The 14,634-nt window shown below is 42.4% G+C and overlaps 1 protein-coding gene and 1 long non-coding RNA gene across 4 annotated transcripts in view; one reads left to right on the top strand and one right to left on the bottom strand.

Moving 5' to 3' along the window:
• NADK (NAD kinase) overlaps nt 1–4,433 on the bottom strand; it is a 31,514-nt gene extending 27,081 nt beyond the window's left edge. Inside the window, exons 1-2 of one of the 3 annotated variants that reach the window (XM_067567185.1) lie at nt 4,220–4,269; nt 978–1,109 (exon numbers count right to left, since the gene is read on the bottom strand). In XM_067567185.1, coding sequence (XP_067423286.1) covers nt 978–1,050 — 73 coding nt within the window. In that variant the 5' untranslated portion in view covers nt 1,051–1,109; nt 4,220–4,269. Of the gene's footprint in view, nt 1–977; nt 3,998–4,219 lie in introns of those variants that run through there. The other 2 variants (XM_067567186.1, XM_067567184.1) reach the window with 2 other exon arrangements.
• A 57-nt stretch (nt 4,434–4,490) lies between these two features.
• The window catches only part of LOC137165768 (uncharacterized), a 38,646-nt gene continuing 28,502 nt past the window's right edge, over nt 4,491–14,634 (top strand). The window contains exon 1 of the long non-coding RNA XR_010923487.1: nt 4,491–4,538. This is a non-coding gene — a long non-coding RNA (uncharacterized lncRNA). The remainder of the gene's footprint in view (nt 4,539–14,634) is intronic.

Below are 14,634 nucleotides of genomic sequence, written 5' to 3'. Positions count from 1 at the left end.
TTACAATTTATAATGTACTTCACTTTTCAAGATATAAGGCTTTAGAAGCTTAGAGTCACCTATGAACTTGAGCTTGGAAATATTTATTTCAATTTACTTTTGACTCTCCTAATACCTAGGAATTTCAGAAGAGGGGCCTGATTTTCACACAAACTAAGAGCATAATGGCATACTAATGGGTGTGCCAATTACTTGATTTGTACACACAATTACTGTGATCATGCGTGTGTGTGTGTGTGTGTGTGTGTGTATGTACTAAAGCTTGCCTCATATGTACATTACTGTAGAAATTACTTTCTGACATGAAAAATTATGCATCTAAGCTCTTGTTTATATTAACTTTGTACCTGTTTTATACAATTTCTCAAAAGGAATACTAGCTGCTTCTGAATTAGTCATACAAAACAATTCATTTAAAAATTATCTAAGTTTAAGGAAACAAGCCACTTTAATATCATGTATTAAATGGCTCAAATAAAATATGAAAGGGGTATTTCAGCACATTAATATTTTAAATGTGATGTGCTGAAAATCCCCTTATTCTGTTTATTTGGGTTCATTCATCACTTTTTAAAGTTCACTGGTGTTCTTATTATTCAAAGATTCATTTATTTGTCACAGGTATTGGTGACACCAAACATCAGATTTGATATAATCCTGGAGTGTATACTGAATTACATAAAATAGCCTTCCCAGAGCAAATGCCAGTAAGTTTCCATTTTAAGTTTTGCCTTATGACTTGCATATAAAGTGTAAACAAGATTATATTTCAGCCCAGATGCTCACCAAGAAGGCACTACAGAAAGTTAGAAAAACAGAATTCTATTTCTGTCTATACCTAGTGGTGCTTTTGAAGTGCATGTAATCCCAGTACATTTCATCTATGAATCAACTTAACATTTTAAGACAATGCAATACCTCAACTCTTTAAGAGTCATCCATTAATATAAATGAGATATAAGTTATGAGACCCTTACTATTTCCATAAGATTCTCCATCCTCTACTTCTACCTCCTTGGTCTTTAAGGAATTATTGGTCTGAGTGTCCATAAGTCTCTGAAGTGGATTCCTGTGTTCTTCTAAGATAATATCAGCCGAACCTGGAGTACCTATAGCAAGTCAAGTTAGTGCCAAGTGGCCAACATGTTTCATTTCTTATGTGTAGCAAAAGCCAAATACTGCTGACAACTCGTCACCAACTAAAATGACAATCACCCAAGACATGTCTATTTTTAAATTAGTTAATGTAAAATTGTTTTTATGATTATTATTCAGCACTCCTAGTGATTTTGCCAGGGCACTTTATAAATAAATGTATTATTAATTACTGATTATTTAATTTGGCAGCTTCAATGGTGTGAATATCATTAGAAAGATCAATTCATTCTAACACAAGTATTCAATTACATTAAATTCACCTAAAAAACCCAGGCAATGACATGTCAGGTATTCACAGCTATTTCATTGTATCAAAGGGGAAAAAATACTTCTGAACTTTTAAACTCAAAATTATTTATTCTTTGTATTATCATAGTGCTTAGTAGCCCCAGTCCTGGGTCTGAACCTATTGTGCTAAGTGCTGTGCAAATAGAACCAAAAACAGATTGTAAACTCTTTGGTGTAGGGACTAAATAGAAAGACAAGAGATCGATATAGATAGGGGCTAACAAGGAAACAATGAGACAGTATTGGTCAGCATGATAAGCAGTTTCTCAGCACAACAGCAACTTAACCGCTCAAGTTTTTTGTACGCTCATGGCAAAGTTCTCCTTTGAGGAGATTTTGAAGGAGGATAATGAGTTAGTTTTGCAGATGTTTAATGCGGTGCTCTTCCCCAAACATAAGGAGCAGCATGGGAAAAAGCACAAAGGTGCTCGTTAGAAAATTTAACAAGTGGGCAATGGAGGCTGACATCCAAGGCCAATCATATGAGAGGATTGACATCAGAGATGATAGGTAAGGTGGAGAAAGACCACTACGGGCTATTTGTGTTAGTGTATTGATCCCTTCCAAGTGTGTTTACAACACCTAATATGGTATATAAGGGTGTTTATCTCATTAATACTTTTGGAAGGAGATCTAAATGAAATTAGATCAAGGACTGTAAAACAGCCTTCATACATATATCTTACATACGTTATTACATAACCAGAAATTATATTGGACATTCAGATCACACCATTTGACCTGTTACAGATCTATTATCGTTTTTACTGACATACTGTAATTCTGATAAGGATAAGAGGACAGTTACACTCAAACTGTACAAGTCACTATTATCTTAGCATCCTTTTCTATTAATTTGCATTATGCCTGTTCTCTGTCATTTATTCAGTAGCTCAAGGAGTCCTCTTCACCGAGAAGCCAGTCAAATGGAAGATTTCCCTGTATAGCTGTTTCCACCCAAAGATTCCCCTGCAGTCCCACCAACAATGGAGAAGCATGGACAAGTGTTTGGTTTTTTTTTTTTTGTTTTAGTTACAGATTTCCCTCCCACCCTCATGTGGATGGAGTTAAGAAGTGCTGCACAATACAATCACTAATCGCACTTGCAACTCAGAGACTTCTTTCCAGTGGATGGTTATGCAACTTCTAATGCTTCTACTTCCAGGGAAAAATAGAAAGTATCACTATCAAGATGAAACACCCAAGATGAAACTTTTCTGCATCAACACCTTCACCCCAAGATGATCTGTACAACACTTTGAGCCACATTCTAGCTGTACTGTTTCTCTTCCCCTTTAACACAGAACAAAGATAAAAAGAAACTGCAAGGCCAAGGCCAAAACTCAAAATTCCAGCAACTTCCCCAAAAGTTTAACCACCAAGATGGTATGGTTGAATAAAAAAAGAAGCCACATTAAAAAGTAGCTGAGGGCTTCTTCATATGACAAGATGCAATCACAGGATCGAAGAGGTTATTCTGAGTGTTGAGTAGTCTCTTTTTCAGTACCCAGATTATGAAAGCACATCTGTCTTTTTCCATCCCCTCAGTGCAGATTTAAGAATTATTATTTTTGGTTCACAGGAACTTTGAGAAAGGTATTTTCTGTCTGTGCCAAAGGAAGAAAAATCAATGAAGAAATCAATAGCAAACTCCATTTCTTAGGCACCACTTGAGACCAATGGCTTTGCTAAGGAAACCTGCACGGAAACTAGTTACGCCACAAGGTACCTTCTATGCACAACATATATGCACGAACTACATGCCAGCTGGTCACCTGTTTAAGAACCTGCAGCAATGAAGACACGTTTGATACACAGGGCATGCTTCAGACAAGCACATCGTACGTACATCCATAGTGCTTCAGGAACCATCAAAAAGACCCAAATAACATTGTTAGACTTGGATTGATTAATTTTTTATTGGTAAATGTTGGTAAACATCAGTTTCACCATATGCTGACAAAAATATTGACTTTTTAATTGTAAATATTGTAACTAAAGTTTACAAATAAGCAGTATAATTCTTTCTTCGCCTGAGAAGTGAGAGCTTGATTTAAGGCTATCTGACTTGTATATTTTGAAATGTTAATTTGTGTTTTAACAGTTATAAAGCTTTACTTTTATAGATCTCAATGTCTATTATAATTAAATTAGTACTGTCTGTACCCCCTCCCCCGCTTTTGTCTGGCCACCCTATAACTTCCCACCACTGTGAAATGTAAATCAATAAAAACGAAAAGAGATCTTAAAACAAAACACCAAAACGCATCGAAATAATTTTTTTTAAAGAGTAAAATTAATTTCTGCCACGCCTCATCAGCGAGGCCAGTTGTGTTTGTCAAGCATCCTCCTGCACAACAACACACCACATCACACCACACCACCAGCCATCCTGCAGGCACAACAAAACCTGCTGCCGCACCATGCTCAGCTTCCCCAGGGCCAGGACAGGACAGGACAGGACCTTTTATCTTGAGCGTGAGGGGGAGCCATGGACAGCCCCTGCCGGGGGCAACACAGAGCACACCCCCACAGGAACGTTACACACCAAGCCTGCCTCATAACACCCCACCGAAGTAGATCAACTGCTGGCCGGTAGGCGGCACCCCAGCGCTGGCATCCTGCCTTTGCTATCCCCCAAGAGCAATCCCTGGGCCCGCCAAGCCCCTCCTTCCCACCCGCATGCCACCAGGACCCCCCCTCAGCCCCACTCCATTCGCCCCCCACCAACCCTCCGCGCGCCGCGCGCCTCGCGCCGCCGTCCGCCACTCACTGCGCTGCGAGCCGCTCCCCGCGCCGGGCGGAGCTTCCCCAGCCCTGCCTCAGAGGCCCACGCGCCGGCACCACCGGTGGGGTTGACGGCGACTTCTCCTGTCCAGTGAGTGCGGCCAACAGCCCAGGCGCGGCGCCTCCATCATCCTCCCTCCGCCTCCTCACAAGGCTCGACAGCCGTCATCAAAACCGCAGGCACAGCCTCCGCCCGCCGGCCAAGGCCGCGGAAGGGAGGCGGGAGGGGAAAGAAAAAAGAACCCACCACCCTGCGCATGCGCCGGCGGTGCGACACGGCTTCCCGGCCACGTGAAGAAGCAGTGGTAAGAAGTGCGGATTTGCGTAGTACGCGAGGCTGGGCCCGAAGTCTGAGGGTGGGCGGTGGGGGGGCTGAGTGGAGAATCACGCTATTGCGCCTGCGCCGCGCCACGCCACCAAGCCGGGGCAAAGGCGATGAGCCTCCATGCGCAGGCGCGGGCTGGCTGAGCGTGAGCCGCGCCGCGTCACGTGCTGATTTCTCTTAGACCGTCTGGGGTTCATCTTGGGGCGCCTCAGCGACTGTGCTCGGGGCTGGGGCGTTCTGCTGCGAGGAAGCGGAGGCTCTGGGGGCCGCCCGCGTGGGGGGGGGGAGAGTGATGTCGCAAGGTCTTTGCTATTGCTCCATTACAAGCCCTAGGGAGCGAGGCTCCTGCTCCTTGGGTTCAGTGTGCATTGCACTTTTTTGCACCATTGGGACCCCCTCACCTCCACCTAATTCCAGGCAGTCACGTACTAGTCTAGAAGAAGTCGTGGGTCATAAAAAAACCGCACATGAGATTAGCTTTAAAAGCATGAGATTTTTAAAAAAAATATTAGGTTCATTTGTCTCCTGGTTTTTGAGTTTAGGTCACGTTTGCAAGCATAAGAGCTAGAAACTCCTCCCCCCCCCCTTTTTTTTTTTTTTTTGTTTTAAACAAAAGCTGAGGTTCCCATTTAATCACAAGACTGTGAGAGCTGGGGCTGTGGGGAAAAACAGCAGACTTGTGGTAAAAGTGCAAGAGTTGACAACATTGTAAAAATGCTGAAAAATTATTTTTTGTATTGCCAAAACCTTACTCTGCTAATCGCTGTGCAAACAAACATAGAAGGGAAAGACAGTCCCTGCCCAAGAGTATAACTGAAGTTTAAAATGAGGAATAGTGCATTAATTTATCAGCATCCTCCCTCCCCCAAAATAATCTAAAAGTTCTGCAAATCTCCATTCAATGGATTCCGTCTCCCCACCCAACTTCTTATGTTTCACTACAATGCTACTAGGTCACCTTTTTAGAAGTCAGACTAATAGTTGGAGCACCTTCCTAGCAACTTTTATCTGATGCTTGCAAAGTGCTTTATAAATTCTGGTTATACCTCACAAAATCACTCTGAGGTGGGAAAAATAGTATCTCCAGAAATGGAGGCAATGAAAGGCATTGTGCAACCTTCAGCAATTACTTCAAATCAATGGCAGAGCTGGAAATAGAGTCTGTGATTCCTGATTCCCCATCCTGAAGTCACCACTCGACCGGGAAAAAAATTCATACTGATCTTTACATGAAATGATTGTGTATAGCATCTGTAGCCCCAAAATGAATGTTATCACAGTGTGATCCCATGCAATGCATGGACAGTGCCTGACACAGTTACATTTCAAAGCAGTTATTCCAATTGCTATTTTGATTCTCTGTGATCATCTAAAATCCCTGAAACTTGAAACTATGGAATTCAACATGCTGCAGTCAGGCTACACTTGCTCCACCATCCAGTTCCAGTCCACCCTTGTAGTTTTTCAAATCTTTCCATGGACCTTCTGTTCTCTGCCTCTCATATCTGTCTACTCCATCCCCATCCACTCTAAGCCTCCTTTCTGTCCCCATGTGTATGTCTTCAGACAGTTGAAAGAAATTTGCTCTTTTATATCTGCTGCCCCATATGTTGACAGGGATTCTCTCTTTTCTATGTTTGTATAGAGCCCAACACAATGAGGCCTCAATCTCTATTGGAATCTTTGGGTGCTACCATCATATAAATGTATAAATATTTAAAAATAATCTGCAATTTGCTCCCTCTGTTTGCCCTTGTGTACCCTATGGCAGCAAGTGCACCAGTGGAAACTGGGTGTAGACAAGGAGTGATTACATCCTCAGAGTAGACTGTAAGATCCTCAGGGAAAAAATTAAGAGTTTTTCTAGTTGCGCACAGTCCCTAGCTGTAAACAAAACAAAACAAAAACCTAATAATCCTTTTGCACTCATCTTTAAGGAATGGGGGGATTAGGGAGGGGCTATACTCCTGCCTACAGAGAACTGGTGGATTGTAGATACCACACTGTTATTGGGAGAATTTATATTATCATGATTTCCTGTCCATGAAGGAAATTATAGGCCAGATGCTTTCATGTTTAATTCAGGAACCATAGCATGTGAAACCACATGCACCTCCATGTGTACACCACATGTAATCTAAGGATTTGCTGGACATGCCTTGCATGGGACTTCAGATGGATTAAAACTCCTTTTAAACAACTTCTTTTGTTTAAGTGACTAACTAGGACCCAACCGCAGACTGTGATGAATATCATACTCTTCAATATTTTATTCCACCTCCCCAGCTGATGGGCACCTGTGGCTTCTTGACAATGTTTGTTTGTAGGACAGCAGGAAAGCCAAGCTCAACCAAGGTCCTCTGTAATTTGTCCCAGTCTGTATATGGTGTGTTGTAATTTTATCAGCAACATCTGTAAAATATATTGCTTCAATATTTAAATAAGCTAAATACAAACCCAGATTCTAATCAGTGTGAGAAGTGCAAGTATAACATACGGGCTGTGTGAGGGGCAGGGAGAAGTGAAGTCAATGATGAGATCATGAATAAATATCTTCACATGCTTTACATTGTAATTCAATGTGCAACTATCAGATCACCTCCCATTGCTAATAGGGATGTTTTAGGGCAGTGGTCCCCAAACTTTTTGGGTTGCACCCTGCTTACCTAGTTGCATCCCTCCCCCTGGAAGCTGCAGTTGGGGGCCGGGGCCAGAGCCGTGATTGGGAGCCCCGATTGGGGCTGGGAACAGGAGTCCGAGATGTATCTGGGAGACAGGGTGCAACCAAGAGCTGGGGCCAGCCAGGGGCCGGGGCCAGCCAGGAGTAGGGCCGCAAACAGGATAGGGCCATGACTGGAAGTAGGACTGGAACTTCGGCTGCGGGTGGGGCTGGAGTGGAGATGGGGGCAGAGCGGGGCTGGGTGGCACTTCTGTCCCCCAGAATGTTTCTCCGCCCCCTCCAGGTGAGTGCATTTCATAGTTTGGAGACCTCTGTTTTAGGGAGACCATGCACTTACCAAATTCCAGGAGATATTCAGCAATTACTTAGCACAGATGTTTCTATAAGTCTGAAAGACAAGTGGGAGAGGAAATCCAGCATTTAATTATTCTTAAAGGTACACCTGTGTGGCATAATAATATAACAGCAGGTCCTAGGCTGAAATTTCAAGCCTGGTGGGCTGATGACGATGTAGGCCTATTATTTTGTTCTTGTGATTTGTGAGGGTAAGAGGGAAGGGGTTACACAATCTTTGCTTCTTTCTGTATCTAGCAGTTTTTTCTGAAAGGGTAAAACTTGAGTCCTCCATTTTGCAATCAAATATGTCACTAAAATGTGTCAGTCATAGAACATGTGAAAACAACTGTGGTAGTCAGACAGAGTAATGATGTATATCTGGGTATATAATACACTCAGTTCCAAGGTTCATTTGGGCATTTGGCTGTTCTTTATTGTCATTCCTCTCCCCATCCCTCCAAGCAACTATTGGAAAGGAAAAGATGAGGTGGTGGAGTTGGGGAAGTATTAACTTTAAATAAAAGTGCTAACTGGTGTCCTAAGGCAAAAATGTCTAACAAAAACCACTGGCGCTCTTCATGGTAGTCTAAAGCAGAGGATTGAAGGATTGGATGAACCATGGTGACTGAACTCCTCTACATTTCAGGTATGAAGCACCCTAGCAGGGCAGCAGGGGGGTGTCTTGTCTTGCTGCTGCTCATATTCTACCTGTTTTTCAAATCTGTCATGGTACTTATAGACCCCTCATAAACCTAGTCTCTGAGCGCTTCCCAATCACTAATGGATTTTACCTTCAGAATGCTCCTGTGAGGCAGGGAAATGTTATCCTCATTGTACAAATGGGGGCCTGAAACACCAGGTAGGTTAAGTGACTTACCCAAGGCCCCACAAGAAGTGTGGCAGAGAGAGGAATAGACAAAGCCTTATAACACACACCAGATCAGCAATAGAGCTGGGAATTTAACTTAGGTCTCTAGAGTCACAGCTCAGTGCTATAATGCCCAGACCACACTGCTTCAGTCTCCACTGCTGTCAAACACCAGCCCAAAATTCAGTAATTAAAAAAAAAAAAAAAAGTATTACAAAGTTTAATGTTCTAGAAGGTTTAAATGGAGTATGTGTTTTAACTGCAGTTAGGATGATTTTACTCTCATCATCTGGTTCTTATTAGTTACCACATTAGTGAATATTCTTTAATACAGAGGACAAAATAGCAGCTCTGAACATTCATATTGACCCTTTCTTTGACAATTGGCTCAAAATTCTCCCTGCTTTAAAATCTGTCCCCAGCCACTCAGAACATGTATCTCATCTTCTTATGTAAAAAGCTCTCAACCACAAATAAAAGTCCTCATGCCCAAAAAGCGTTTTCTTATCTATTGGTGATTTATGGCCAAATCCTGAGAGAAGCTAAGAAACTGCAGCTCCCGCTGAAGTCATCACAAACTGCCTCTCACTTCAATGGAAGCAGGATCAGGTCCCCAGTTCTGTAAAACAATGTATGGTGAGTATATCAAGGTCAAATCCCAAGGGATTTAGTTAACTCCTGCACAGTTGTCTCAGGAGATACCCTGTTTTCTAGTGATCAGATACTACTTTATACTGCATGATGTAATTATTATCTGTTAATCTAGTATCAAGCATATGGCTCATTCAGATCTGGCTAACGATATCAGACCAGATCAATTTTGCTAGGGCAATGTTCACCATCTGAGGATCTGGCCCATTATTTGCTACATTCAAGATTGTTTTTCTAAGTAATGTAGGGAGATGAGAGAAAGTGGCTGCAGTTGATGGGTGGGGCGGGTTGGTTGGGTTGTTTTGAGATATCACATGTTCTCAAATCAAAAGTCCTGTGGGTTTTTCAAAGAATTGGAGAGTTACAACATGGAAGTTAGTGCCAGGAAATGAAATGACAGTTCACATTGAAAATGAGGAAGTAGAGAGCTAAGAGGTGGGGAAATGCCCGGAGATTGAGTAGAAAGAGAGTCTGCTGCCACCATCACATCAGAGGATGAGTAATGCTTGAAATTTTATTCATCCCACTATCACAACCACTGATTTTATTAACTTTTGGGTATATGAGAACACAGTGTACAATTGTTGGATGCCAGTGGTATTTTAGAAAACAAATTGGTATTAAGATGCTTAAATGGTGCACAGATTTAAAGTGACGATGGAACTTGAGGTTAGAAAGGAATTTCTCCCCAGGCCAAGGAGCTGCAAGGTTCTTTTACATTCCCCCCTCTTCTCTTCTGGAGCACTGATAAGGATTGGCTTTTAGGATGAGATGGGAATATCCCACATAATTTCCTGCAGCTTCAGTGGCAGGGTAGGAGGCTAGGATTGTTAGATAGGGAAACTAAGGCACAGAGAAGAGGTGGGACCTGCTCAACATCATACAGAGAATCAAAAATAGAATTAATCTCTGCCAACTCCTTTTCCCCTACTCTTAGTACTAAATGATATTCCCTCTCTAGCACGAAGCTATCTCTCTTACAAGGAAGTAGCAAAACAATTATAGACCAGCACAGAGATCCAGTGTTTGTGTAACAATCATCTACTCCCAGATCTCCAGTACACAAACCAGACAGAAGACATTTCTGTTGTGCTGAGATTCTAATGATAAACTTTTCAGCCTTTGCACAGGTTAAAGGAACAATGCTCCTTTAGAATTTTGCCTTCCACAACTATTTGCAATCTGAATAAATATTGGTTATTAAGAATAAAGATATCAAAGAGAGCAGATTTTTGAGCCTGTTGGTGGCATCCCTTGCCTGCGTGGCACTGCCAGACGTCTTGCAAAGGCCATGAACTCTGGACTTGATGAACACTTATCCTTATTAATTGATGGAGATTAGATGAGATTGCTAATCAGCTGTGTCTCTCCTATTTATAACAAACCTATTGGTACGGCAGCCATGCTGCAAGCTGCCCAGATTCAGCAGTGACCTTGGAAGTCCTACTTCCTGGGCTAATGGAAGGAACGCAGCATGCCATGCCCTGTGACATCCCCTTATTCCTACACAGAAAACAGGAACAGGCTAACTGCAAGATAGTTACATCCCTTTTGAGCACCTGCTTGCTGACAAGGAGCACAGAGCAGTTAAGTTTGCACAGAATCTGAGATTAGGCTGCACATAGTAAGGTGCCATGAATGTGGCCATTTGTCAGAGAGGGATGAGAAAATGAAAGGTTTGAGGGTCTCAGAATTCAGAGTCCCTTGTGCCTCATTCAGGAAAAGCGAGTAGAAGGAAAACCCTTGGTACTAGTACCCAGAGATAAACATAAACACATACTGTTCTCACTGCTTAGGTTCTTGGGTTTGCAAAATATAAAGTGCATGGTATTAGGTTTAATGGAATACTATTGTCAGATTCAACCTCAGCCAATCATACCAAACAATAGCAGGATGTTTCTGCTAGAATGCTCAGCAGTGAAATCATTAACTTCTGAATTGTCACTATGCGTCAGTTAACAACTTGCTGTTGAGATGAAGGAGTTCATGTCTCCCTTACAGCCGTTTAAGGTTTATCTACCTGCCGTTTCAGGGTTTCTATGTAACCATGAGGAATAGGAACTTAATATTTTTCAAAATGGAAGCTTAAATCCTGCAGAACCTGATAGCAAGTGGACATATGACCTGTGATGCTGTTTAACCACAAAACATGGAGTGTTGATGGAGTGATGGGAATTATACAGTACTATTGCTTTAACTTTTCAGAGTGCTGGGCATGTGCACATAGTAACTACATCCTCATAAAACTCTCAGGAGGTAGGTAAATAAATATCATTATCCCTATTTTAAAGATAGGGAAACAGAGAGGTAAATGGACTTGCAATGTACTCACAAGTCAGTGACAGAGCTGGGATTAGAAATCAGAAGGTCCTGGTTTCTAGCTCCATGCTCAATCCACTTGACAATGCTAGCTCTCTCTGATAACATAATGATAAGCTTGAGAGCCGTTGGCAACTGGTGTACAGGAAGCTCAGTTAGTGGTGAGTGGAGAGACTTAGCAGGAGAAAGGTGAAATGTCACAAAGGGGGGGAGAAGGAACCCACAGCAAAATCTTTACTAGAAAACCCAGCAATGTGTGGATGAAAGAAGCAAAATCTCAGTATTGTGGAGAACAAACAACTGGCTATAGCAGGTGCACTGAGAATTTGTGTTCAGGGTACCTCACTTCAGTTAGTAAGACTATGCAGGTAAATTTCGTAAGAGTTTCAGAGGAATTTTTAGCAATGTTAAGAAGGGATTTATTCGGAGGGAAATGTTCTTAAGGGAGTTTAAGCAGAGATTTGATGGCTGGGCAAAAGGAAGGTAAAGCTGCGATTTGAAAGGTCAGCTTAACATTGATAATCGCACCTAACCACAGAGAATGCCATTTAGAAGTAAGAACTGCAGGAAACTTAGCTGTGGAAAGCACAAACACCTTATCTGAGCTGCTATGTCTGGGCTCAGCAAGGAGAGGAAGGGTCACCAAGTTCTCTTGGTCTGAAATAAGATGAGGTTGCCAAAGGCCAGCTACAAGCTCATCTAATGGAAACTAAAATCCTAGACCCAGCATAATCTGGATTCAGGCCAGGTTATGGGACAGAAACCATTTTAGTGGCACTGATGGATAGACATCCATTCTCATTCACCTGCGCCTCTCTACAGCATTCAGCACTGTTGACCATGAGATACAACTATAGTGCCTAATAGAAGTGGCAGGAGGCCAGGGTAATGCACTAAAACAGTGTAAATCCTTCCAGGTCGGATGGACGGACAGGTGCTTGTGTGCGCACACACACCAAATAGTGAGGGGAAACTGCTTCTCCTTCACTAGACCCCTCATTTGTGGACTCCCAAAAGGATTAATTCTCTTTCCAGTCCTATTCAATATCTGCACAGAGCCACTAGGTGAACTGGTGTGACAATGTGAACTCAAGTGCCAAGAATATTTAGATAACTAACAGCTTTACCTAGCCTTCACCCTGTACAGCCACACAATCACCACCAAACAGCCCAGTGCCTGAATGAGATCAATTTATGAATGAAGAACAGGTATCTGAAACTGAACCTAAGCAAGATAAAGATGATGCTGGAGGACAGATGAGAACATTTTGAAGAGTTTGCAGCCATAAGAACTACCATACTGGGTCAGACCAATGGTTCATCTAGCCCAGTATCCTGTCTTCAGACAGTGGCCAGTGCCAGGTGCTTTAGAACAAGTAATCATCAAGTGATCCATCCCGTCAGCCATTCCCAGCCATGATGCAGTCTTCTTTGATTAAAGGTCCATGCCCACAACTGGCCATTTCAGTTCATAGTTTGTGTGCGCATGGATTCCTTACTGATACTAAGTTTTCACACAGTAACATGCATGAATAACATTTTCTGTTTGGTTTTGTTGTTAATAAGAAGCCAAATGATCAGACTCAATAGGTATTTTTTAATAAAAAAAATTAGTCAAAGATTAACACAGCACAATACAACTGAGCTGGAGAGTGGAGAAGTGTCTGTAGCTCCAATCACTCATAATTCCTAAAATCGTTCATCCTCGTGTGTGTTCAAGACAAAGAAAAATTCCTTTCCCATAACTGAACTACATGAGGAGTTCATTTTTGATATTGTACCTTATCTAATCAATTGGCTAAAGATAGCTGAAACTAAGTCCTTATTATAGAAAACATCTGTACCAACAAGTAATTCCTAATAAACTAAAAACATCTCTCAAATGGGTCATTATTTCAAAGATCACCAAATACACTTTGTAATAAAAAGTCTCTCTTTTCTTGGACACCTTGACATTTTCTCCACAGGTCAATAGGAGCAAGATAAAAAGTATACACATTTCATTATTTGGTCACACACCAAAATTCAACCTAAGTACAAAGTCCCTACAATCATAGGTACAAATCACTTTCGTTCATGCACAAAGGAGCATGGGGTTTTATGTTCAAAGAATCATGCGGATTCTGGTTTATTTGCTAACAATACCATTGCTAATTGGTTTGTGATTAGCACACTGGACAGGAACTCAGGAGTCCTGGAGTCAGTTCCTGGCTCTGCCACAGACTCCTTGTGTGGCCCTGGGCAAGTCACTCTCTCTTAATGCCTGTTTCCCACCTATAAAATGTAGATAATTAGTACTTTATTTTCTCCCATCTTTGCCTGTCTTTAGGGCAGGGACTATCTCTGGCTTTGTGTCTCTAGAGTGCCTAGCACAATGGGGCTCTGATCTTGGTAGAGGCCTTTAATTGGTACTGTAGTACAAATAAATAATAATCTAAAACATGCTTTCCTATGACAGTATATGCCCAGACCCACAAAGGAGATGGATTATCTTCCCCCACCCTCACCCCCCAAGTCTAGGGTATGTTTCCCTTTGAGTCAGTTGTCCTAATTCTTTCTATGAATGTAGCTTGTCTCTGATTTGGGGAATCAGAGAGCTTTTCCTCAGGGCAAACTTTCCCTGAGCCAACTAAAGGACTAGCTGAAAGTGTTTGATAGGCAAGTTGCTGAATCAAGGGCATCCAGACTGGGGACCGACGGGCTAGGCAGCAGTTCTGCAGAAAAGGACCTGGGGGTTACAGTGGATAAGAAGCTGGATATGAGTCAGCAGTGTGCCCTGGTTGCCAAGAAGCATATTGGGCTGCATTAGTAGAAGCATTGCCAGCAGATCGAGGGAAGTGATTATTCCCCTTTATTCGGCACTGGTGAGGCCACATTTGGAGTATTGTGTCCAGTTTTGGACACCCCACTATAGAAAGGATGTGGACAAATTGGAGAGAGTCCAGCAGAGGGCAACAAAATGATTAGGGGGCTGTAGCACAAGACATATGAGGAGAGACTGAGGGGGAACTAGGCTTGTTTAGTCTGCAAAAGAGAAGAATGAGGGGGGATTTGATAGCAGCCTTTAACTACCTGAAAGGGGGTTCCAGGGAGGATGGAGCTAGGCTGTTCTCAATGGTAGTAGATGTCAGAACAAGGAGCAATGGTCTCAAGTTGCAATGGGGGAGGTCTAGGTTGGATATTAGGAAAAGGCTTTTCACTAGGAGGGTGGTGAAGCACTGG

This window comes from Emydura macquarii, unplaced genomic scaffold, assembly GCF_026122565.2.
Source record: "Emydura macquarii macquarii isolate MOO-44397 ecotype Brisbane River unplaced genomic scaffold, CSIRO-AGI_Emac_v2 contig_2768, whole genome shotgun sequence".
NCBI lineage: Eukaryota > Metazoa > Chordata > Testudines > Chelidae > Emydura > Emydura macquarii.
This window is presented reverse-complemented; position numbering and strand designations above follow the sequence as displayed.